Source organism: Pterocles gutturalis, unplaced genomic scaffold, assembly GCF_000699245.1.
Source record: "Pterocles gutturalis isolate BGI_N339 unplaced genomic scaffold, ASM69924v1 scaffold36938, whole genome shotgun sequence".
NCBI lineage: Eukaryota > Metazoa > Chordata > Aves > Pterocliformes > Pteroclidae > Pterocles > Pterocles gutturalis.
In genome coordinates, this window is record NW_010126923.1 from 264 (window position 1) to 23,680 (window position 23,417).

Consider the following 23,417-nt stretch of genomic DNA (forward strand, 5'->3'; position numbering starts at 1 on the left):
ATGGTCTAGACTGTGAGTGAATGCATGGATTAGACTCCTCGTCTGTGGACTAAAGTGGCGTCTCACTGTGTGGGAAGATCTCCTTACCTCTCAAGACTTCCCACTTGGCCTACAGAACGAGTTTTCTTCTTGCTCTGCGAAAAAGGACAGACTGATGGGGTGAGCAATGCGGCAGGACCCTCTCTGCACCAACATGTGTGGTGGATTCTTCAGCCATCACCATTACCAAGCTCCCAGCTCGCTCTGCAGTGGAACCAGAGCCGAGTGGTGGCTGTGTGTTTGGGGACAGTAAGAGTGAGCAGAGCTGTTAGGTAGTTATGTGTCAGTAAAGGTACCTTGGGCTAGCTGCTGAAGGAGACCTCTTCAATGGGAGCTGAATCTCATCGTAGTAAAGGCTAATGGCTAGAGGCTTTCTAACTTTGGGGAAGCAACCAAAGCCCCACTCAAGTCAAAGCAAGTATTTTAAAATGTCAATAAACTGAACTTACAGTAAAACTTGCTATAAGATACCTGAAAGATTTTTATCCCTGATAACTCTGAAAAGCTAATATAGCTTTTCTGGTTTTCTTGGACTTGCAAGAGTTATTCATTAGTCTGAGTCATAATTAGAGAGGGGAAAAAAACAAGCTTGAAGTAATTTTAATTCATTCATTTCAGACTAATTATTGCAACATATTTATGACACTAAATGTGGTCAAATTGACCCATATTCAGAGAGATGGTGAACTGTTCAGTGTGTGTGTAGTCCATTTACTCTATCTATTGTAGATCAAGGGGAATGTGATGAAATGCTATGATAAGCATTAAAGTATAATACATATATTATCTATGTAATTCTTCCCTGTTGTTATGAAAAATCTCCATTCAGTGCAACATGAATGTGTCAGTCGTGGTTCTTATTGGTTTGCTTGAAGTCCTTTTCAGAATAGTAGCCTAATATGTTATATTATGCATCAAAAGATAAATTAATTTCTGGCATAATTTGATTAATGCTGGAGTTGTGCTATAACTGTAAGGGCTCAGTGGAATTATTTGAATGAAGATGAAGCACAGCATTCCCAGAGGTTTTACTCCAACTGTTTTCCTGTCATCTAGATTTGAAAAGCTTTCTTGGCAGAAGAATTTGTAACTAATTTATGTTGGTCCTTAATAGCCAGACAGATTGTTTTAAAATCTCTGTTATTTTCTATATCACTTTCTGTAGAGAGGTTCTAAGAAGCAAGCCTAGTGCTAACCTCATTTGCTTGTCTGGGTAATGAGATATTTGAGTGTATGTACACAATACACATGCAATGCGGGAGTTGGTGATTGTGTTTTCTTAACCGGGGCTTCTCAGAAGTGCTTAATATTTCATCACAAATTGCGTTGGTAAATTAACAGTTCATCTGGCTAGTTAGATTTACAAGGGCAGATGGCATTTTGCATGTGTGATGAGAGCAGGAAGAAGACAGAGCAAAGCAGTAATGTAATTAGCCATGTAAATGAGTCTCACAAGGTAAATCTCTTTAACCCCAGTGATAAAATGTGTTCTGTGTTAAAGCCTTGGATTACTGATCCTGTGAAACAATGTGTGCAGCTGGTCAAGCTAAGATTTCGAAAGTAATCCCATTAATTTGAAAACAGAGGACAACACTTTTTGTCACACCTTCCTATTACTTTTTGTATTTGAAACAGAAATCAGCCTCAAGATGGTACTCTACTAATAACACAGAAGAGAGTTGTGTGGAGTTAGCGTAGTTCAGTTTTAAAGAAAAACTTATTTGAATGCTAGAGATGAGATGTTCTAGTTAGAGAGCAAAGGTGCTTCAGGAAAGCAAACCAAAATCACAGGCTGAATTAAATGTGAGCTGAGATGTCTCCTCACTCTGCTATAGTGAGCAGCGTAGCCTTGCATGAAAACATGATGCTTGTGTTTGCACAGTACCTGGCACAGGATGGTCCCCCACTTGAACCTTAAGCACTGGACTAGTATCCATGATTACTACCGAGGTGCATAACACCTAATAGGGAGATTCTTGATGCTGCAAAACTGATCAAGCAGATTTGTGCTTATAGATACGTGGGTGAGTAACTGCATGTAATCTCACGTTCAGTTACAGCCCAAGTTATTTTTTTATGAGGTTATATATGACTTCCACATTTCATTTGAAATGAATTCACTGGGAATATGTCTAATCTAGTTGATAGTGAAGGCTATTGAAATAGTAAATTCATGGCAAAGATTGGTCAATTACTGTGTGCTGCCTGGTGAGAAAAACACCCTGAAGATTCATGTTACTTCTAAAAAATCATTACAAAGTAATATAAGTAGTAAATCTTTATTCAGCAGGGAAATCTCACATTCTGGAAAATTAAGGGGAAAAGTGGGCTGTTTAATAGTGGCCATTGTGCTATGTATGGAGTTTGTATTGTTCTCACTATCTAACTCTTTCAATCCATGTGGGAACTTTTTGTAACAATTTTCAGGCTTTCTTGTTTGTTATAAATCAAAATATGCTTTAGTTTCTGATGGACAGGCTGTAGAGCCCCTGAATTTCAAAAACACATTGAAAGTGCTTGTTTCTGTATCAGTTTGTCACAGTGTATTCAGGCTGATTTTTGTCATTTTTTGACTGGCAGGCTATAAATTATGGAAACAGTATAATTAAAAAAACTGTGAATCAGGAACATTCTGAGCAGTTTAAGCATATCACGAGTAATCAGAGCAGTTTTGGGGTTTGTTTGGTTTGGTTTTTTTGAAGTATTGGATATTCTCCTTGAAGATGCTCAAAGCCTGACCGGGCACGGCCCTGGGTAACCTGTGGTGGGCAACCTCATTGACCTGGAGCATTGGACTGGACGGTCTCAGGGGGGTCCTGTCCAGCCTCAGCTGTCATCTGTTTCTCTTAAGTAGTTGTACATATGCATACACATATGCATACAGATGTCCATAAATATGTATGTGTGTATAGATGTATGTAAAACTTTATGTAAAATGGGCTTTTTGTTTAATTTTTGTTTTAATTTATGATGGGGGCAGATACTCAACTAGAAAAACGGGTAAAAACTTTAATTTAACAGGAAAGGGTTATACTTGTTATCTTGTATAGATTCCTAACAGTAGGAAATCTATCAAAGGAAGTTTTTGTCTATAATAAAATTTAGCTTTCTTACATGCTTCCTGGCAGCGCTTTCACTCCTCCGTTTAATAATTTATAATAAAAAGTCATGGTGATTGTAGGATAACTTTGGAATAATTCAGATCAGAAAGGACCTCTGGAGGTCATCAGGTCTAACCCTTTTCCAAAGCAAGGTGAACCTGTGAGGTAGGAGCAGCCTGGAAGTGAGGGCAGGTTGCTGGGGGTGCAGGGGGTTTCCTGTTTGGCTTTGGAGTAGCAGTAAGGAGGGTGATGCCACAGCATCCTGGGCAGCCGGCTCCCACATCTGACTGCCCACATACAGTCTTTACTACTTCATGCCACTGAGGATTGCAGAAGCTATTCCTTTTTCTTCCTTCCCATTGCTATTTTATGCATCAATATTTCTTAAGTTTATTTACTTGGTAAGTCTATAGATACAAACAAGAAGAAATAAATGTTGCCTCTGCTGAAGAAAAAACTGTCTAACAACCAGTGTGAGTTACATCTCTGGGGTTTGCGAAGTTCTGCTCCACTTGGATGTATATACCTCTTTGCCACTGAAACTCCCAGAGAAACACAGATGCTGCCTGGGATGATCCTGATACCTGGAGGACTCTGCTGGTCCCTGTGTGTGGGATGTCTCAGAGCTGCAGCAGTGGACCCGTTGTGTGTTGCCAGTGCAGTGGTGTGTGCCCTTTCCTTCAGCCGTCTCCTGACTCTCAAGATGCAGAGCTTGAGAGGATTTCCAGGGATAGTAACTCTTTTGTTCTTTCTGGGTACTTATTCTACATATGTTTTGGGTTTACTTCTGTTATCGTGGGATTCAGCCTTCTACCTAATGTATGGTCTTTCCAAAATGAGGTTACCTCACCGTAGAGTGTCCTTGCTAGCACTCTTTCTGTGTTATAGAATATACTTCTGACTTGTGGATGATTTGTGGCTTGATAGCCCTGTGATACGTTAACAGATTTATTTTTTTTTCCATTTTTAGTTGGCAGTCTTGCTGCCTGTAGCTTCCTTGCAGGGAGTACCTTCCTTAGAATAGCAGTTGTTGCCTCGCCGTTGTGTGTTTTATTTCCTTGGACACAGTTTTCTGTGAGGATCTCACAGGAACTTACAGATCAATCGAGTCTACGTTCCTTCTGCAGGGTGTTGTGGGGGGCAGGCTGCGGGTGCTGTTTGCTTAAGGGTTTGTTTTCCTGAGCCGCAGGCAGGATTAAAGAGGAGTGAGATCACAGCCCCCCTGAACTCCTTGAACGTGTTTCCTGAGTGATGCGGTAAATCCTGGGAGGGCTTAGATTTTTGGGAGATGGCCAGTCAGTTTTGAACCTCCAGGTCCTTGTATTGATCCCCAAGATAGGTAACTTACTGGAGGTGTTTTTGTTCATTTGCATATAGGGAGACTAACAACGGGGCTACAGTACCATGAAGTCCAGCTGTGTATGAACATGGGAAGCAGAGTGCTCCTCTTTGAGGTGTAGTGTGCTCCTTCCTAGTGTGTTTCCCCTTCAGAGGAGACCAGAAGTTCAGTCAGTCATTTCTCCTAAACATCCAAATGCTGCTGCTTTTACACAACCTAGCATGGAGCAGACCCAAAGCTTGCTGATATCCCTCCGAGGCAGAGGGTCTGCAGGGCTGGTGGTGCCCCTGTTCAAGTGCAGGATGTCACGGCCATGATCAGGAGGCACAGGTTCCCAGCATAGTTCCCACAGGGTTGTCAAAACCTTGGTAAGGGTAGGCTGGTGATGTCCCAAAAAGGGGACCCAGTCATTGCAGCTGCTGGGGTTTACTGAAAGAAACTGGTGTGGTGAAATGATATTTATAATGTTAAGTAGCACTATTTGTGTTAATTCCTACTTTATTTTTCTGGTGGTTGCTATATTTTGGCTATATCGTGAATAAGATAGAAATGAGTGTGTTAGATTGAGCTACATGCATAGTAAGCTGGCATGTGTTAGGCTTTCGGTTTCATTTTGGTGGTGTTGCGTATTCTCATGCAAAGACTGTCAGTCCAGAGACCAAAAAAAAAAAAAAAAATTGGGATACTGTTTGCAAGATAAGGGCGTTCTACGTTGTACCGTTCAGTCAAGAAGTCATCATTAACATGCTTGTTTTGCACATTATGTATCTAATGCTCTGTGTGTGTGTGTGTGTGTATATATATCTACATGTATGCATGTATGTACTTGGCATAAACATGAAGCAAAGCTGATACCCAGAATATTTTCCAAGTAATTGATAAATTTGTGATTAGCTTTTAATAATGATTCTATGGTACAGAGGATGACCTCGGAAAAACTTTCACTGTATTTCAGTGGGAATTGATTAATTGATAGATAACCTGGTTATCTTCCTGTGAGCTCATAAAGTATACAGTTGATTAAAAATGTTGTTATTAGACAGGTTTATGGAAACACTTATGTGCTTGCTTGCCTGTCCTGTTGATGTCTGTTCTTAATTTCATCTTGCCTACCTAACAGAATTCATACCACCCACTTTCCTCCATTTTTATAATTTATGTTGTCTAAAACTCTGGAATATTCTTGCTTATTTTCAGATCTCATCAGAAAGCTAGCACAGCAGAAGTTTGGAAATACACAGGGCGATTATCAAAAGGTAAATTATCTATGTGTATCTGCATGAAATAATGAAAACAATCACTTTGAAATTCAGTTTTGTTTCTAAAACAGGAATTAGCATTTTAAAGCCATAACAACAGGATGCAGGAATGAAATTTGTGAATAATTATGATGGTTTCATACAAAATGTGGGACCAAAACCTTTCAAAAAATATTACAAAGAAAATTTCATTTGTAAATTCCAGCTGTAATGTGATTATTGTGGTGTCTGTTGCACAAAGATTGAAGGCTCTTTCTATTGAAAAAATATAGCTTTTATTTAAAAATGCTTAGAGAGAACCATTACTGCTCAGCTCTCATGTTAGCTTCAGCTTTTGTCCCCAAAAAGCTGAATTTATATGCTGGTTCTGGTGCCTTTGTAAAATGAAGTTTCCATAGCCTACTTAAAAAGTATATTTTAGTTTCTGTAGCATGCTAAGCACATCAAGGATATTTTTCATTTTCTCTTTAGGTTTGTGATTATCCTGTAACAGTTGAAATTCTTAGGATATCTGGTAGCAGGAGAAGATAGAATGTAACTTGCATCTGATTTTAGGCTATTCTCAAGGACAGTAGCCCATTTTTGAAGCAGTATTGCTGGTTGAGTTCCTGCAGTAGGAACCTTAACCGTGGCCACGCAATGGACAAGTTACTTCATATGAGCTACTTGCTTGTAGTCCCTGCGGTATGGTGTACCTGTCAGGAACACGAGCGTGGCACTTGGCAGGCAGGCACTGAGCTATTGCCTTGAATCAGGATGACCTGAATGATCCGGGGATTTGAAGGGGGAAAGCCTTGTGCTTCCGTGTTTTCCTGACAAGGAGCCAGTTGCTCCAGTAGCTCGATAACCTCTGTGTGACATCTGAGTTCCTGGGTATTGTTGTTACGCTGCATCAAGTGACTCTTGCCGATCCCTTATGCTTGGTTGGTGAGGCCCTGGGAGAGTGATGCACCACAGCTTGTGCCTGCACACCCGGGGAGGAAGGCAGGGTGGACTTGATTGGCAGAGTCTTTGGACAAAACCGTTAGACCGTAGCTGGTATACATGAGCATAAGTACAGTATTTAGTAACTACTACATAAGTCATGAGAAATTTGAGGCTAATGACAGTGGTAATCCTGCGCAGTGGAGGCACTTGTTAAAATAGTGTGTGGTGGCAAATACAATATTAGGTGTGCTTAAGAAGCAAAACAGATACAGGCTGTTTTATATTCTGAGCTGAATAGAATGTAAAACTTTAAAACAAATTTAGAAAAGGAAAATCTATCAGGACGAGTAGAGAGTACCTCAGAAGACAGAAGCATCGGTAAGAAGTAGCTGTGAAGAGGCCAGCATGGCTGTAGATGTGCCCCTGGAGCAATTTCCAATGGCGATAGGAAGTGTAAATGTCAGTGAAGGGTGCAGGTAAGTAGTTAGAAATGTTACCTGTGGTTTTGATCACTCAAATTCAGGGAGAATGAACTTGGACTAGAATGGGTTCAGAAAGTGTCTGTTAGGGTAATCTGGGAAACACACAGGTCTTCAGAGGAGACTGAAAGAGTTTGCTTAGCTTAGGAAAAGAGTTGATAAGGAGTGTGGTTACTCCTTATAAATACATATGGAGAGGTAACATCAATAAAACTGACATTTGTGCAAAACATAATGCTGTCACAGACGCAAAGAGGCAGAAATGGGCCATGTGTAAATCCATGTGAGAACAGGACTTGCTCACCATGTCTTGGGAACAGCCTTTCAGTAGCAAGAACAGGAAATCAGCTTCTCATATTTATCATGTTAAATTTCTGCAGTTGTTGCTCTTTATCTTTTTTTAAAAACCTATTTGTAGAATGTGTTTGTGACCCAGGAGGCCCTTCCAACTTCTGTGCTGCATGTCCCCATGTTCCCAGTTGGACTCTTACCATGGATGTCTCACTGTCCCCTGTCAGGGACAGCAATCTGTCAGGACAGCCCAGCAGCAGAGCACAGCTGCCATGCCTGCTCAGGGGGAGCCAGCTCACTGCTGCTGCTGCCATCACTTTACTTCTGCTGAGAGATGTGCATGCTTAAAATGTTCAAAGTCATGCTTGGTACCAGATCTTTAAGGGAAGGTAAGCATTTGTTTTCCTCCCATTAAAAATATAATACCAAATATGATTTTGAACATTTTAAGCATATTATACAGTAGAAGTTTCATAAAGATGTGTGGGATGCTGAAAAAAATTTCTTAAAACTTGAGAACATTTCTGATTCTCACATAAGATGTGTGGGATGCTGAAGAAAATTTCCTAAAACTTGAGAACATTTCTGATTCTCACACATCAGACTTTGGTTTGAGGGGTCTTGGTTTCTTTAGCTTGTCCACTTCCTTTTTCTCTTCCACTTATGAGAAAGGGGAAAGTGTTACAAGCTGTGAACTTGCCATACAGAGATGAAGGGAAAAAATACAAGAAATTCTATTCCCATTGTGGTTGAGGGATCTTGGTTTCTTTAGCTTGTTCTGTTCCTTTTTCTCTTCCATTTATGAGAAAGGGGAAAGTGTTATAAGCTGTGACCTTGCCCAGAGATGAAGGGGAAAAATACAAGAAATTCTATTCCCATTGTGGAAACAAAGGGGAAATTAGGTTCTTCTGAAATTCCTGTCATTGAATATATAGTTTTCAGTGTCCTTCTGAAATTACAGATAAGAAATCAGTTAAAAATCATTGAATATATAGTTTTCAGTGTCATCCTGAAATTACAGATAAGAAATCAGTTAAAAACCTGATAAATAGGCTTCTTCAGTATTTCTTGAATGCCTTTTCTTTTTAACTTTTGAATAACTTAAAATAAACTTCTACATAATTAGCTAAGTGAGGGTGAATTTTGTGTGTAATGCATTAAAGTCCCAAAACTGCTATTGAAACTGCTGCTCTTATGCCAAAGTAAGATAAGCGTTGAAAAGAAAAAGTCAGGAATATCATACGTCAGTTATGACAGGTAGAATGAATGAAGAAATCACTAAGCCACAAAGTGTATGCAATCTCTGGCCTTCTTTTCTGTGAAATGTGTTGGGAATTGTAAGAAACAACTGTTCAGTGTGGATATAACTGGTTACTTGTTGTTTTAAGATGAAAATATTTGTTTGTCAAATCCGAGATTCCTTTCACTTACCAAGGAAACCAGAAATTATCTGCTATGTGTTTTATTGTAAATAATTTTCTGTAATTATTTAATGGTGCTTTTCTGCATTATTTTACTTTAGTGCCTTATTGTTGCTGTTAATTGTTTTGGTCATGTTTAATTATTCATCATTCACGTGATTTGTTTTTGTGCATGCTGCCTGTGTGTTATACACATTCTCCATTTGTTTTGACTTCCACAGCCAGAAAATGTTGTCCTGACTCTTCAGGTAATGTCCTGTGGTAGATGTACAGCTTTGAAAAGAAACTAACCCCGTCTGTATGCACTACTTCTATTAAAACATCCACAGTTGTTTTAAATGTTATTTTAAACAGTGTTTTTCCATCTAACCTATTTTAAAATTTATGTCGTCAAATAAATTCTGAAGTGTTCAGCTAACTAGAAAAAAGTAATCCTTTTGCAAAATCCCCAAATTATTCTTCCACTGATCTAGTTTGTATTCTTCGGAAGGTATAACAGGCCTTAACCAGCGGTTAATATTAATAAAAAACCCCTAGGTTTCATCCTAGAATTGGTAATTAGGTCAGAAATTTGCAACTCTGCTAATGGTGATGGATGGTTGCTGTATTTGGATCAGTTGGTAATTAGGGATTGTGAGGAAGGGCGTCAGCAAAGCTGGAACCGGAGCGTGGTTGATAGCTTGTGAAAAATTGTAACCTATTTTGCAGGACAATACAGAGCCTCAGTTTCATTCTCTTACTGCCAAGTTGCCCTTGGCTGGGTGGATTTGTAAAACAGAAGAGGACTCGAAGTACTAGTGTGAGAATTAGTTCCCCTAAGATTGGGAAAGGAAAGGGGAAAGGAGATTTATCAGGGAGGAAAGACCCCTGGGGCACACCTGCACTGTGCTGTGTAGCTCCTTGCACAGACACCTGCCTGCCTGATGCGGTTCTGGGTGGGTTGGTTGTGTTTGCAGCAGAGGAAAACAGCATGGCAGGTTGGTGGCTTGTTGCCTGGAATCCACATTGCCTTTCACGGGGCTGTGCCAGGGCTGTCTGGTCCAGCTCCTCAGTCCGGGGGCACTTGCACTGCTTCTAGTGTAAAAGCTAGTTAGGGTGTTGCACTGCATCGTTCCCTCTCACTCCTTTCAGCTTTTGCAGTGTCCTTTCAGTTGCTGCTGCTTTGCTGTTTGGCAAATAATAATAAATGTCTACCTGAGAGAGCTTAAAATTCACTCCTTCATGTTTTCTAGTCCCTAAGCAGTTTTTACTTCAGCACTTTGGAGAAACCTCTGCCATTACAATTGATCATCCACTGAAGTACTTGCCTTTGCAGTTCGTACAAGTTTTTCCACTCACAACTGCTTAAAAAGGAGAGCAAGCTAAGCCTCCCTCCCCCCTCCCAGATGAAGTGTTGATCTAGCCAGCCTTGCTGATATTTGCAGGGCCTTTTTGGAAACAGATGTGAGAAACAGTAAATTTGTGGTCTGGGAATTCAAATGTGTTCACTTTTAACCTATTTCAATTGCATGGATTCACATTCATTTCTTGTGATCATATTTCTCTCTTAGCCCTCACTCCTGTAGTTTACCTAGCTAGTAGTCTAGCTGAATAATTATTAGCTATCAATATCTACAATGTCATATATCTTTTTGTTAGAAAAGTTGTCAAATATTGACAAAATACACCAATTCCATAACTGTGGTAACTTAGTAGGTGGTTTAGTCTGTAGTTTGATTTTTAATTTCTTGCTCTGTATTGATTGCAGTTACTGTGTGATATCTGCTATTACCACTATTTTTGTCTGAATTACAGGCCATCTACTATGAAATCGGTTTTATAGTCTCCGCAGCCTTGGGATTTCTATTTGTTTTGTTACTGCCTCTTGTGGGACTTTGCTTCTGTATGTGTCGTTGCTGTGACAACTGTGGTGGGGAAATGCATCAAAGACAGAAGAAAAATGCTGACTGTCAGAGGAGCTGTTTTGCAACATTTCTTTTTGTTGCTTCTTTAATAATAAGGCAAGTGTAATAAAGAGAACCATATGAAGCTTGCTAGAGCACTAATTTTGCAGTGTCATATGACAAATAATGTTACTGTATTAGCCTACAGGTGCAGAAATAATTTTATTAGACTAAGTAATATTATTGCTTATTAAAGAAGTTGTGACTGCATTATAAAAATGCTGCTGCCATTGCTATCCACAGGTTGTTATGTACTCACTTCAGGGGAGTGTAGGTGTGAAACAAAAAAAAAAAAAAAAATTAAGCTTGAATTTGGCAAATGAAGTTTTTGCTAGTCTCAAAATGGCAATTGCAGAATGTTACATTAAAGTTCACTGTAAAATCCTGGAACCTGGAGACATCTTTCTGCTATTAATGTTAGGAGCATACTCTTGTTCTGTGCTGCCTGTGTAACGGGTGATGAGGGACTGCAGTCAAGACTCCTTTAGATGCTTTCAAAATGCATTACTTTCAGGTTTTTTGTTTTCCTTCAGCAACTTTATATTTTCAGCTGCCTACTATCCTTATTTTGTGATTATATTAAAAAAAACCCCAACAAATCGTTTGAACTGTACTGTGTTGACTGTCCATTCAGGTGGGAGTTACTTTGTTACTTCACTGTAATCTAGAATTTTTTTTCTTTTTACTGCTGTTTATCATGACAAATTGAAACCTTGCCTGTGCTCAAATGTAAACCACTCTGCTGTCACGTATGGGAACACACTCTTTTCTCCCAGGCATCACTAACAAACATGACACTTAAGATTCTGAAGATCAGAAAGCCAAATGGTATTATCGGTGATAGGTGCATCCCTGCCATGATGACACGACAAAAGTTCTTCATAATACAATGGTGCCTTGAAGAAAGTAAGTTAATAAATTGTCTCACAGCGTGCTGAAACTGAAGGTAGATCCACAGAGCTTGCCGGCTATCTTTACACCATGTTGTGGGACAGTACATTCCCCTTATAATGACTGAGGAATGTTGCCGGTCAGCAGAGAAATTAAGAGGTCGTCCCTCTTGTTGGTCTCTTTGAGTATTTGCTGCCAGCTATTCTTGTGGTATTAAGCGTACCCAGCATTGGCAAATGCTCCTTCACAGGTCGTGACTGGGAAATCAGTGATCCCTAGTGATGTGCTTTCCAGGACTAGGGAAACTCATCCTTTAACTCATCCCAGGAGTATCAGATGCTTGCCCTAAGGAAGGAGTTGGCCTGAGCTGTGTCTGCAGGTTTCCACAGGTGGAGGTAATCTCATGACTCACTGGCTAAGTCTGTAATGCAGTGAGTGCTGTGCAAGGCAAGATAGGACTTACAAGGCTAATATTACTGACCCCAGCCTGACTGAGTGCTCAGGTCTCCAGTACACCTCCGCACAAAGCAGGATTCTGCTGCCTTTCCTGGATCTTCTTTTACAAGGGAAGAGAAGATGCTGTGCCTGTATCTATTTAAGCCCATGTCAGTTTGCTTCCTACTAAGCTGAAACACAGAAGGACAGTCTTGTTGGTAGCCATTGCCCCAACAGAAAAACTGAAAAAAAGCCTGTGATTTGCTTAGAACTGTTTCTCTATTTCTTATACTGTACTCAGACTAAGTCTCCTTGTAGATTTATTCTTTACTTTTCCACCAGGTTACCATGCAATTTCAGCTTAGGTGGAAGATTTGCCTGGAGCTGTTCTTCCTAAAATCACACTTCTCAAGAACCGTGCCACAGCTGCATACGTAACCTATGACAATAATCAAAAGAGTTTAGTCCTGTGCAAGTAAAATGCTTATGGCTAGTTGCAGACAGAGCCAAAAGAACAAAAACTTGAATGATCTCCACTAATGCAGGGTTCCATCAAGATGTGCCATGAAATCACCAAGGTAGATCCTCTCATTGTTCAGGTATAGTTTAAAGCTTATGCAGCATTGGGGCCTCCTTTGGGCGTGTGTCTCTCAAAGCCCTGCCAGGTGACTAGAACACACGGTAGACTCCTTCACCAAGTGCTGTGCTGCTTCTGAATACGCATTTCACAAGGCAAGCATCCATCAGAGTACCCTGAACCCACACCTCTGCTGGTGGAGCTTTGCAGATACCTGCTGGAGGGACTGGAAGGAATTTCTAGGGGATGAACCCCTTCAGGATTATCATCGAAGTGTTATGTTGTGCATCTTCCTCTCCCTCTCTCTTCTAATTCCAGCAGTTCTGGGATTCTCTCAGTGAAAGGATCAGAACTTAAAAAAGCAGGAAGCATGAGCTATTTTTTTCTTTTATTTAATTAAACTTTTTTTCCCCCCCAGTCCTTGATATGGAAATGGAAAGATGGGTCCAAACTGTCTTTCTGTGGCTGGGAAAGACAGGTCAAATGTATGGCAGAGATTATTAGTAGGGGAAAGACTCTGAGTGAAGAGCTTGCAATAGACTGTGCACATAGGGAACAACTCTTGAAAACTCTAGTAATATGCGGATGGCTTTTTTATGTGTCACAATGCAAGTTCACACTAATATATGTATGTATATATGTGCTGTTAATGTAGATTTTAGAAGATTTCAGATAGTAGATTTTAATTACAAGGAATATTTTTTCTTCTCACTTTTTCACTGAAACAGTGCTCTGGTAATTAGGATGAGGTTTTAATACTAAGTTTACTGGAATGATTTGTAAAGCAGATAAAAAGATTACAGGTTTTTTATTAAAAATACCCAACTCTACCTAGATATGTTCTCTGAAGGTGGGATGCATGTGGGAAGTATGCTTTCCTCAAGGATAGGTGTAAGAAACAAGTCAGAAGAATTGTGATTATATACACAATTGTTTATAATAAAATAAATAGGCCTTAACTGTGTCATTTCCAGTACATGCACTTTGTGTTTGAAGCATTTCTTTTGGTAGATTGAGTCAGAAATACATAAGGTAGTTTTGGTAATTTGCAGTTTTTATACGTGAATGTTGTCCTACAAAGTAGGATTTTTGTAGCTTAAGAGCACAGGACAAAGAAATAATCTATAAAATAGGTAGCTGAATAGGTTTGATATTCAAATCTTATCACTGAAACAATTCATGTGCTTTTCTTCAAAGGTTACTGAGAGTTTAGGGCTAGAGACCTGCTATTTAGTTTTATTTCCCAGTCATCTGTAAGCTTAGGCAAACATGTATATTTTCTCTGGGAAATAAATGTAATTTCATTAATTCCTCTACATTGTAAAGGCAAGGACAGGGACATCTGATTTTTAAGAAAGCATACATTGCAATACCAAATTTAATACTGGTGACAGAAAGTGTCCTGGCTATTGGATAGAAAACCAGTCAGCTTTCTGGCTTTCCAAGAGAGCTTGTGTTCCCAGTTCTTTCTTAAAGTTCTGGATGTTATTATGTATGAAGCTAGGGAAAGCCAAGTCTGGAGGAAGGGAACGATACTTGGTATCTTAGCAAGTACGACATGCAGGTCTCATAGAAGGCTTCTTGGTTTGCCAGATTGGTAATGCATGTTGTTCAGAACCTGGAAATCAGCATTATCTGAAAGAATAGGTGAAAAAGTTGGTACAGAAATCTCTAACCCATTATTTTCTTCAATTCATTAGCTAGTAGTGAGGAAGGTGACATTCTTCCAATATGTAAATCTGTTAAGGGTTTCTATTCTGTGACTTGAAATTTTTTGCAAGCACAGCTGAAGGAAAAGCTTGGGTCCTCTCCTGCAGCTGGATTAGTAACACTTAAGGTCCCTGAAACCTGAAGAAATTGAGTATGCAATATCTGACTCCTAAAGCCACTGCTTAAACAGTTCTCTGATCTGTTACAGAAAAGGCATGTCCTTTTTTATTCCTGGTTTTTTCTTTTCTCCTTGTAGGTGCTTATTGAATGTTGACTCAAGGCTCAGTTATATGATAAATAGATTTTTTTTTTTCCCTCTCACATGTTGTGTATTTGTTTAGTTACATTCAGTAGGTAGTCACAATTGTCCTGAATGCCTTGTCTGCTTAAAGTCTCTGCTGTCTTGTTTCCTCCCACTCCTTCCATTTAGGATGCTGAAGAGAAAAATGATCATGCTCAAGCCTTACAAAGTACTGTTTTGTTAGCATCCAATTGGCCTTTCTGCTCTGTGAGCATAACATTTAAAGGACATAAAAATGCTGTCTGTCTAAAGAATAAGGATGTTGTTATACACTCCAAACCTCAGAGTGATATACAAATGTTTACTCTTCCTGATAGCTTGAGATAGTTTGTCTTCTGATTTTAAAAAAGAAAAAAAAAAGTTTTACAAACAATTAACCATAACTGCAAAGTGAAAAGAAATAATGTATTACATGTATCCAAAATGGAGCCACTTCTGGTTATGTTGAAAGTTACTCAGTTTCTTGGCTTTTTATGTGTTCTGAGTTCTCATTCCATGGGTAGCAGCTGATGATAATGGCTGCTTAAGTGTTGGTCATAGTGGAAATAAAACGATGCCACTTATTGTTAGTTAGATACATGGTAAGATGAACGTTGGTGTCCCTTCATTCATTAGTGACTTTTGGAAAGGTAGTTAATAGCCAGTTTTGAAGACATAGCTCTGAAATTTTGGGTAGAGAAGCAACCTCTTTATGTCAGACTCTGTCATCCTGTTCCGAATTTTTTTGGATATTAAGAAAAATGTTAGTGAAGCAATCCTAATAGACCAGCACCTGTAGCGTACAGTCTTGCCATTTCTCCCTGTGTCATGCTCTGAAATCAGAATTTTCCTACTGAGAGTATTTGTCAGAGCAGCAAGAGTTCTTGTACTTGAGACCAGTTTTACCAGGAGAACAAGCCTTTACCTTGTTTGGGAAAACTAAAATAGGAAAAGCAAAATAAAGATGAAGATTTGGTTTTAGATCGTTGATAAGTGGAGACAAGCATCATCAGGGTGTTTGTTCCTGTCTTGACAGGTTATGCAAATTGTGTTATTCTGGGTACCCATTTGCTCTCCACCATCTTATTTCTCACTTATGTGGCTGTATTATGGCTTCCTTTGAACATACATTTTTTGGAGCAAGAATTATACTTACACTTACCATATATATTTTGCCCCGTAAGCAGCGTGGTCTGGGTTTTTTCTAAGTCTTATTTTAAAATATTACTGTTTAGGTCTTCCAATTGAGGAAATTTGACAGTCTGGGAGGAGTACAGTGCTATTTGTGTTAGTGACTCCCTTCTGTCGTTTGGATGTCCATAGTGGCCTTTCGAGGGTACTGCCTCTCTAGTATTGAGCTCTTGTACTACAATGCAAAGTAAGAGTCTGAACAAATGGACCACTGAGGAATTGCCTGTGATGCACCTGACTGCAGCCTCTGTGCAGCGTTTGCCCTTTGGGGATATATTGTGCCTGTGGTGAGTGGATCTGTGCTGTCCACTGGTTCTGTCTGTGGAAAGTTACTGCTTAACCCATCGAGTGGGTTTGTAGTCAGCCTGCTGTCGAGGCTGTTACCACTCTGGTGGTTACTCCTGATTTTTTTCTGGTGCTTGACTGAAAGGTTAGGTATTTTGAAGGTGAAGTATTTAAAAACAGGAAGTCATCCTTCTGCATAAGTCTATTTTACACCTAAACTATACAAAAACTAAGCATCATGTATGGTAAGAGAGCTTTTGAAGCTTTTCATGGGACTTTTAATTGCCTTTTTACTTGCTGTTTGTGCAGATCTGCCATGCTGTAATTAGAATTTTACAGTGAGGAATGATCAAATAGAAAATAATCATCAGCAGTGCTGACTGGAAGTCGAGCTCACTTTCCACCTTTTGTTTTATGTATTATTTTAGCTTTAATAGGGACTATCCTTGTGCTTTTAAAAGATCTCTTAAATTATGTAAGTAAATTGGGCCATTGAGTTAATGTTGCTGAAGTTTTCAAATGTAAAATATTCCTTTTTACAGTTATTTTATGAGCATTTGCTTATAGCTGTGTCAAGGTTAATGAGCCTAACATTTCTAAGTCGTGTACAATTTACCTAGGCTGTACACATTTTCTGACAGTATCAATGCAAATGGATAAGTAGCTGTATGTTAATAACTTCTGAAGACTTTGAGTTAACATCGCTTTTCCCTTCTTTTTTTGAATTAGTAGTACAATATCAGCCCTTATACTCTGCCTCATGGTGCACGTGAGAATTTGTAGTAAGAAAACAGAGTGTGTAAGTTTATGGAGACCTTTATTTTGATAGTGTTGACTTTTTTTCCTGTAATTTTTGGTTCTGTTTCATGCCAGAATGGATGTTTACAGTAATAAAGAAATATCTGTTATCTGTATTTTTTGTAGTGTTGGAGTGCTCTGTGCATATGCTGCCAACCAGCATTTAACTAACCAAGTCCGAGGAGCAAAGAAACTGGTTAACAGTAATTTTAAAGATCTGAAAATTTTCCTTAACGACACCCCAGCGGTAAAGAACTTTTTCTTTATGGGGAATGGGTGTGGGAGGGAAGAGCTGTAAGAAAGAAGTGTTGCAGAAAACAATTGTTTCTTTCTGTCTGGTACAGATCACACCTGCAGTATTTTGTTTATTCTTTGTGTGTCAGTCTCATGAAGTAGAATAAATGATGCAAGGTAAGACATTTGCACATAGCAGTAAATACTTGGGAGTTACCATGATGGATCAGCATTTGAGCAGCTTTTGAGCTGTACTCCTGGAGTATACTGCAGTGATGCTCTTAGGCCCTTTTCCTCCTACTAAATTAGTATAGATTGCTAGCAGAAGGTGAATAATTTGGAAGAGTATTGCTTTAAAAGGAATACATATTTTAAAAAAAAAGATATTGCTTGAAGACCTGGATTCCTGGTTGCTCTCTCCTGTTTTCATCTATTTTGGACTTGCTTGTAAGTGCTCTGGGACTGAGCTGCAATAACTTACTTTCCAGAAGTATTTTTTACTGGTTTTTCTTTAAACCAGTGCCACACTGTGCCATACTGAACAGGAAAGTTTCTCTCCCTTATACTTTCAAACCTTCCTTTAAGTCCCAAAAGCAGTCCTCTCTGTATCTTTTTTTGCATTGAAAGGAAAAAAAGAAACGCTACTAAGGAAGACTTGTAAACTTTCCCATGTACAAATTTAAATTCTTTATGGATTTGGAGGAAGAAAAAGTCCATCAATCCTATTGTCTTGGCTTTCATTAATTTTAATTACTTTCATTAATCTGTTTTACTTCCACATGACTGATAAATTAGAAATAGGCGGAGTTCACACAATTATGTGGGATCCATGAGTGTGGTAGCATCTTAGTCACAGGAACCCTGGGCTCCCATAACCTGTGAGCTGTTTTGCTGCTGCTGAGACTGTATGAGAACAGGAGACATCTGGGGGATGCCATTAAATGTTTCCATATCTGGAGTAGTTCCCTATACAATTATTCATTTGCGCATGGTGTTATAACAGTCCAGTGATAGAGGTATGTGGCAGGAAGTCACACAAACAATCTCTTTCTTGAAACAGAGTGCCTTTTGTCAGTCTGGAGCTGACTCACGATACAGAAAGATGTAATCCAGTTTCACGCCGAGTGCTGACAACTGGAAACATCAGAGTAGAAAATCTGTTACATAGAAATAACTATCTTAACGGAGCAAAAAGAAAGACGTGCTAAAAAATTAAGAAAAACTGAATTAATGAATTTAAAAGCATCAGGACCTGAACACTTCTGCCACGGGTTCCTCAAAGTCTCGGTTAGGTAGTAGGTTTTTGGTTTCTATGCAGGATTATTAATTTTTCTTCTTTAGATTTGATGGCACTTAATGATATAGTCATCAGATATATCTTCTAAGTCATTTTGACAGACAAGGTACATGAGTATCATGTATACATTCACATTTGTAAGAATTTCTTGAGAACAGGAGAAGGACTTCAGCTTCTTGAAAAAGTTGTAGAATCCAACTAGTTGTCTATAAAGCTCAGAAATCCTAACTGATGTCCTTGGCTCATCAGTATGAGGTATACAGCATCTAAGAGGATTTGTAAAAAGAAGTCACATGCTAACAGTTCATGTCATAGATTTGCAGGCTATGAGTATTGAGCGATAACACTGTTAGTTATACAGAATCGCCTTTTGTCTGTGGCATTGCTGGAGACAATGCAAAATCTGTGGCTTTGCAAAATTTTAGTCCGTAGGTTAGCCTAGGAATACAAAACACCCGAATAAACAAAAATACACCTAAACCTTTTTATTAAGAAACTCTCTTTTTTTTTTTTTCTCCTTTTTTAGAAAAAGGAGGCCTGCCTCATACTTAATCACTGCCGTAGGATCAATAGGTTGGTTTGAGGGTGGTGTCTTGTCTGTTATTTTTTTCTTTACTCTGTGGAAAGCTTGAGACTGCAAGCCAGATACACCTTGGTACACATTTGAGTGGTGGTTAGAATTTGAAACCCGTTTGTTGAGTGTGTTAACTTCTACATTACTTTTACTCAATTGGGGTAGGATTCGTAATGAATTATTTTAAACATGCAGAAGTCAGTGAAGATTATTTAATGTTTTTTCAAAATTAGGATAGTACGATTTCCACTGAGGGTGGTTCTTTGATAGCCTTTTCTCCAAACCCAGGATCTGGTGACAGCTAAGTTGCTGGTTTATATAGTTATGTTGTCTTGGTAGAGCCCAAGTTGTTACTGGGCCAAATCCACCTGGGGGTAGAGGCTGCCCACATATAAGCCAGGCTGGTTGGTGAATTGCTTAAAAATTACCAACCCATCAACTTGCCCCATGTCTCTCCATGAAGGAGGAACTAATGCCACTGGAAAACCAAATAACAGAGATGAAGACATGCAAAACCTTATTGGTCTGACTGACTTGAAGACTTCATAAGGCCACAGTTCCTGCTACTTAACACTTCTAAGCTGAATTATTTACCCCAGAGGTGTTCCAATTAAGTAGATTTCCCAGTTAAACACATCTTTTATTATGTACAGTTCTGCCAAGTGAGGTGTTTAAAATACTTAGTTAACAGAAAACAGTAGAGAACCAGGATTTTGGGGATTTGCACAAATATTTTGATTGTATAAAAGTGGCAGTTTGTCTCATTATTTAAAATTATTACTTTTTTCCAATTATTTTAATAGGTTTTTTCATCTTCTTTTCAGCAAATTGACTACTTGGTGAGCCAGTACAACACAACTAAGGATAAAGCACTCTCTGACCTAAATAGTAAGTCCTTTGATTTAAAAGGGTTAGCAATGTCTATTTAAAGACTTCAATAAGATGATGTAAATAGCTCGTAATGCAAAGTGAAATTTTATTTATGAGAATATAGTTTTCAACCAGAAGTGCTGTTCTCAGTGGTAAATGAGACTAAAACCTAAAATTTTCACATAAAATGTCTTGGAGCTGGTGTAATGCATATTATTTTCTGAAATAAGTCTTCTATTGAATTGCTTATACAATAAGTTAGGCTAATACTTTATTTTCCTCTTTATAGTTCAGTAATCACTAATACTTAATGTTTTTAGAATATTATTCCTCAGTTACTAACTGTAGAGCCAAATGTCAATGAACAAAGCTACTAGCTGTTTTGATGGTTCCAATGAGTGAGAGATGTCTGTATTTGTTTATTTTTGTTGTTATATCTTTGTCCTCTACTCAGCTAGAAGTTGAGGTATAAGCTTATCATCTTTCTAAAGCTGCTTAACATATTTGCCATTTCAGGATGAGCAGGTGAAGAGCAGGAGATAAAACTTGAAATACAACTGCTGCACTTTCCCCTTCAGCACAGTTACAATATAAAGCATCACCTTTTAAAGCTTGCAGTAAACAGAAGCAACCAAACCACTGATTTTTTTTTTTTTAAATTTAAGCGTCACTTTCCAAAACTGATAATAATAGAAAGGGCTGGCTATATTCAGTGCAGATTTGAATTCAAGGTACATTGTTAGTGGGTGTTAATAATGTGTACAGGTCAGCATTTCAGACTGAAGTGAAATACAGAAATACCAAAACTGATGTTAAACAAGATTGTTGCTCAGATCAAACTATGCAGCTGTGGCAGCATAGTCTTACTTGTCATGAATTGACTTACCATGCCCAGAATCCATGCTTCTGTCTAGGTTTAAAATGTATTTTCAAGTTAGTTTTCAATGGAACCAGCTGGGCATACCCTGAGGTCAATGTGTCTTATCTATATGAGGCTACTAAAGTACGCTGAATGTGGTTGTGAAAGTACTAGTAGTTAAGTAATATTCCTACTTAATTCTGGGCAGGAACACTTTGTTCTAAAAAAATGTGTGTCATCTTTAACACTGTAATAACAGTAATAGTACTAATAACAATAATAATAAGAAATTGACATGTGAATTTCAAATACTAGCTTGTAGCCTACCAGGTACTCTGAAATGGTATTTCAAATTAAATATTGATTTGTTCTCAATGCTAGTTTAATACGTTAGTTAACAGGAACCTAGCTGGATCTGCGATGAGAGTGTTCATCAATAGATAAAGATAACTTTTATTTTCTTGAAATACCAGAATTAAGTGTGTGGTGCCTGGGGACAAAAGGATTTAATTCTAAGGGAATCAACAGTAGCATAAACCTCGAGAGAAATGTAAACGAGTTCAGTTTGCCCACCCTAAGGAAATGCTGAAAAGTGTTTTCTGCTTGATAAAAATTCTTATTCCAAGCCAGACATGACAGTACTGACAGTAATGAATGCTTCTGTACCACATGGTATTCCCAATCTCATCAAGAACAAAAACTCAAAAAGCTGTTTACTGTGATCAGAAAGTGGAGGGGACCCAGCGACTACCTAAAGATATGTTACATTAAGATGCTTCACCAAACTCTGGCGTTTTTCTGTTGTCTTGCCGATCTAAGCTTCATTTCTGTTTGTGGGCAGCGAGACAGGAGGGTTTGGAGGTGGGGATAGCAGTGGGTAAGCAAGAAGGTTGCACTGTGAGCATCAGCGGCCAGTGCACTGCGTGAGGGGGCAGGGGCTGCTAGACGTGTGCTTAACGCTCTTAAGGGATTTCAACAGGGATAGCTGACAGGTCTGCATTGTGGGTGACCTTGACATTGCTGGATACATGAGGAACAGGAGAAAGGAAAAGAATTAATTTTCTTGTTTCTCTTACACTATAAAAACATACCGTGTAGTGAAAGAGTATGCCACAGAATTCCTGTCCTCTTAAGACAGCTTTTGGGAAAAAAAAAAAATCTGTTCCCCAAAAAGTAGTAAATGCAATGAAATACGTGTTTTGTAGTTTGTTGAAATTTTATGTGTCTTTACCTATATGGTTAAGTGCTAATGAATATTCTCCACCATATTTTGATCTACTGCTTTCATTTGTAGGCCTATAGCTAGCTAAAGGAGAACTGTGTTTCCTGTGTTATCTTCTGTCATTAAGTTCTGACTGTCAGGCCTTGGGGAAATTTTAATAATATATGTGTAGTTTGTTAAGTAAGAGTCTGAAAGCACCTATGCTAAGAGGTAGTTTAAATTGACCTAGTGTAATGGGTTTTTTATCTCTCCATGCCTACAGATGTTGGACCTTTGCTTGGAAGTAGAGTTCAAGAACAGCTGGGAAAAGAAGTTCGTCCCGCACTTGATGCGGCTCTGACAATGGCAGGAGGTAAAGATGTACATATTGTCGTATTAATGTTCTGTTGCCAGGGTAAGACAGGCATCATCTTTCCAGTGTGCACCATGGGATGGCTTCATGCAGTACCATGATTCAGCTTACCATTTTCTGCATGCCTTGATGTTTCTTTTAAACTGAAGATATTTTAAGGTTTATAAATATATTTAGAAACTAAATCAACATGTATGTGCCATTGTTAATACCTAGTTTCAGCAGTAACTGAAGAGCGATGAAATCCAAATTCCCTGCTCTGGGTGGTTATCCCTTTCCATTGAATATAAAGGAGACTAGGAAAACTGCTTTAAGAGCTGTCCATAGGTCTTTGCAGGTTAGTCTTCCACAGATCAGGGAATGAACATACAATGGCCTCGTTCTGTACACTGCCAAGTCTGTTATGAGAGTGCTAACCATCATTTCGTCATTATATCTTTGAGTTGAGCATTGCTCATGCTTAGTTCTGTCTCCCCTTAAAGAAAACACTCTCTTACTATTTTTTCTTTTGAAGGTTTTTTTCAGGAGTCAGATACAGCTTATAGAGCAAAGGGAAAGGCATCCATGAACTTGAGTCACTTTGCTTTTTTTACCCATTAATTATTTCTCATTTACTCGTCATTCTCCTTTTTTGCTTTATTTCTCTTATTTGTCTTGAAGTCAAAGTGGAAAGGGCTATCAAAGGTAAAAAATAGAATAAAACCTTGTGTTGTGTGAAGTGCCCTTAATTTTTGTATCTTGTGTGGTTTTAGTTGTATCTGTGTGGTTTTTTTTGTCTACTAAACACCTGTTCAGTGGTTGTTTTTTGGTTTGGTGTGATTGGGATGAAATCTAAAGCCAGTCAGTGTTGAACGCTCATTAACGCTTGCTGATGCAACACGATCTTTTTCCCTTTCATTGTGCAGCTATGTAATTTCTGAGATGGATTATAACCAAAATGCTGACAATACTGTTTTGTGCATATGGCCTTTCTTTTAATTTCTATTAGCCAAGTGTTAAAAGTTCTTTACTGAAGCTGCTGGGTAAGGAGAGGTAGGGGAAGG

The 23,417-nt window shown here is 38.7% G+C and overlaps 1 protein-coding gene across 1 annotated transcript in view; it reads left to right on the forward strand.

The window, feature by feature from the left end:
* Positions 1-5,676: 5,676 nt before the first annotated feature.
* LOC104465905 (prominin-1-A-like) overlaps positions 5,677-23,417 on the forward strand; it is a gene marked incomplete at both ends in the record, with an annotated part of 24,974 nt that continues 7,233 nt past the window's right edge. Inside the window, 7 exons of the mRNA XM_010079134.1 lie at positions 5,677-5,735; positions 9,078-9,104; positions 10,651-10,856; positions 17,093-17,213; positions 19,896-19,959; positions 22,285-22,374; positions 23,035-23,058. Coding sequence (XP_010077436.1) covers positions 5,677-5,735; positions 9,078-9,104; positions 10,651-10,856; positions 17,093-17,213; positions 19,896-19,959; positions 22,285-22,374; positions 23,035-23,058 — 591 coding nt within the window. The remainder of the gene's footprint in view (positions 5,736-9,077; positions 9,105-10,650; positions 10,857-17,092; positions 17,214-19,895; positions 19,960-22,284; positions 22,375-23,034; positions 23,059-23,417) is intronic.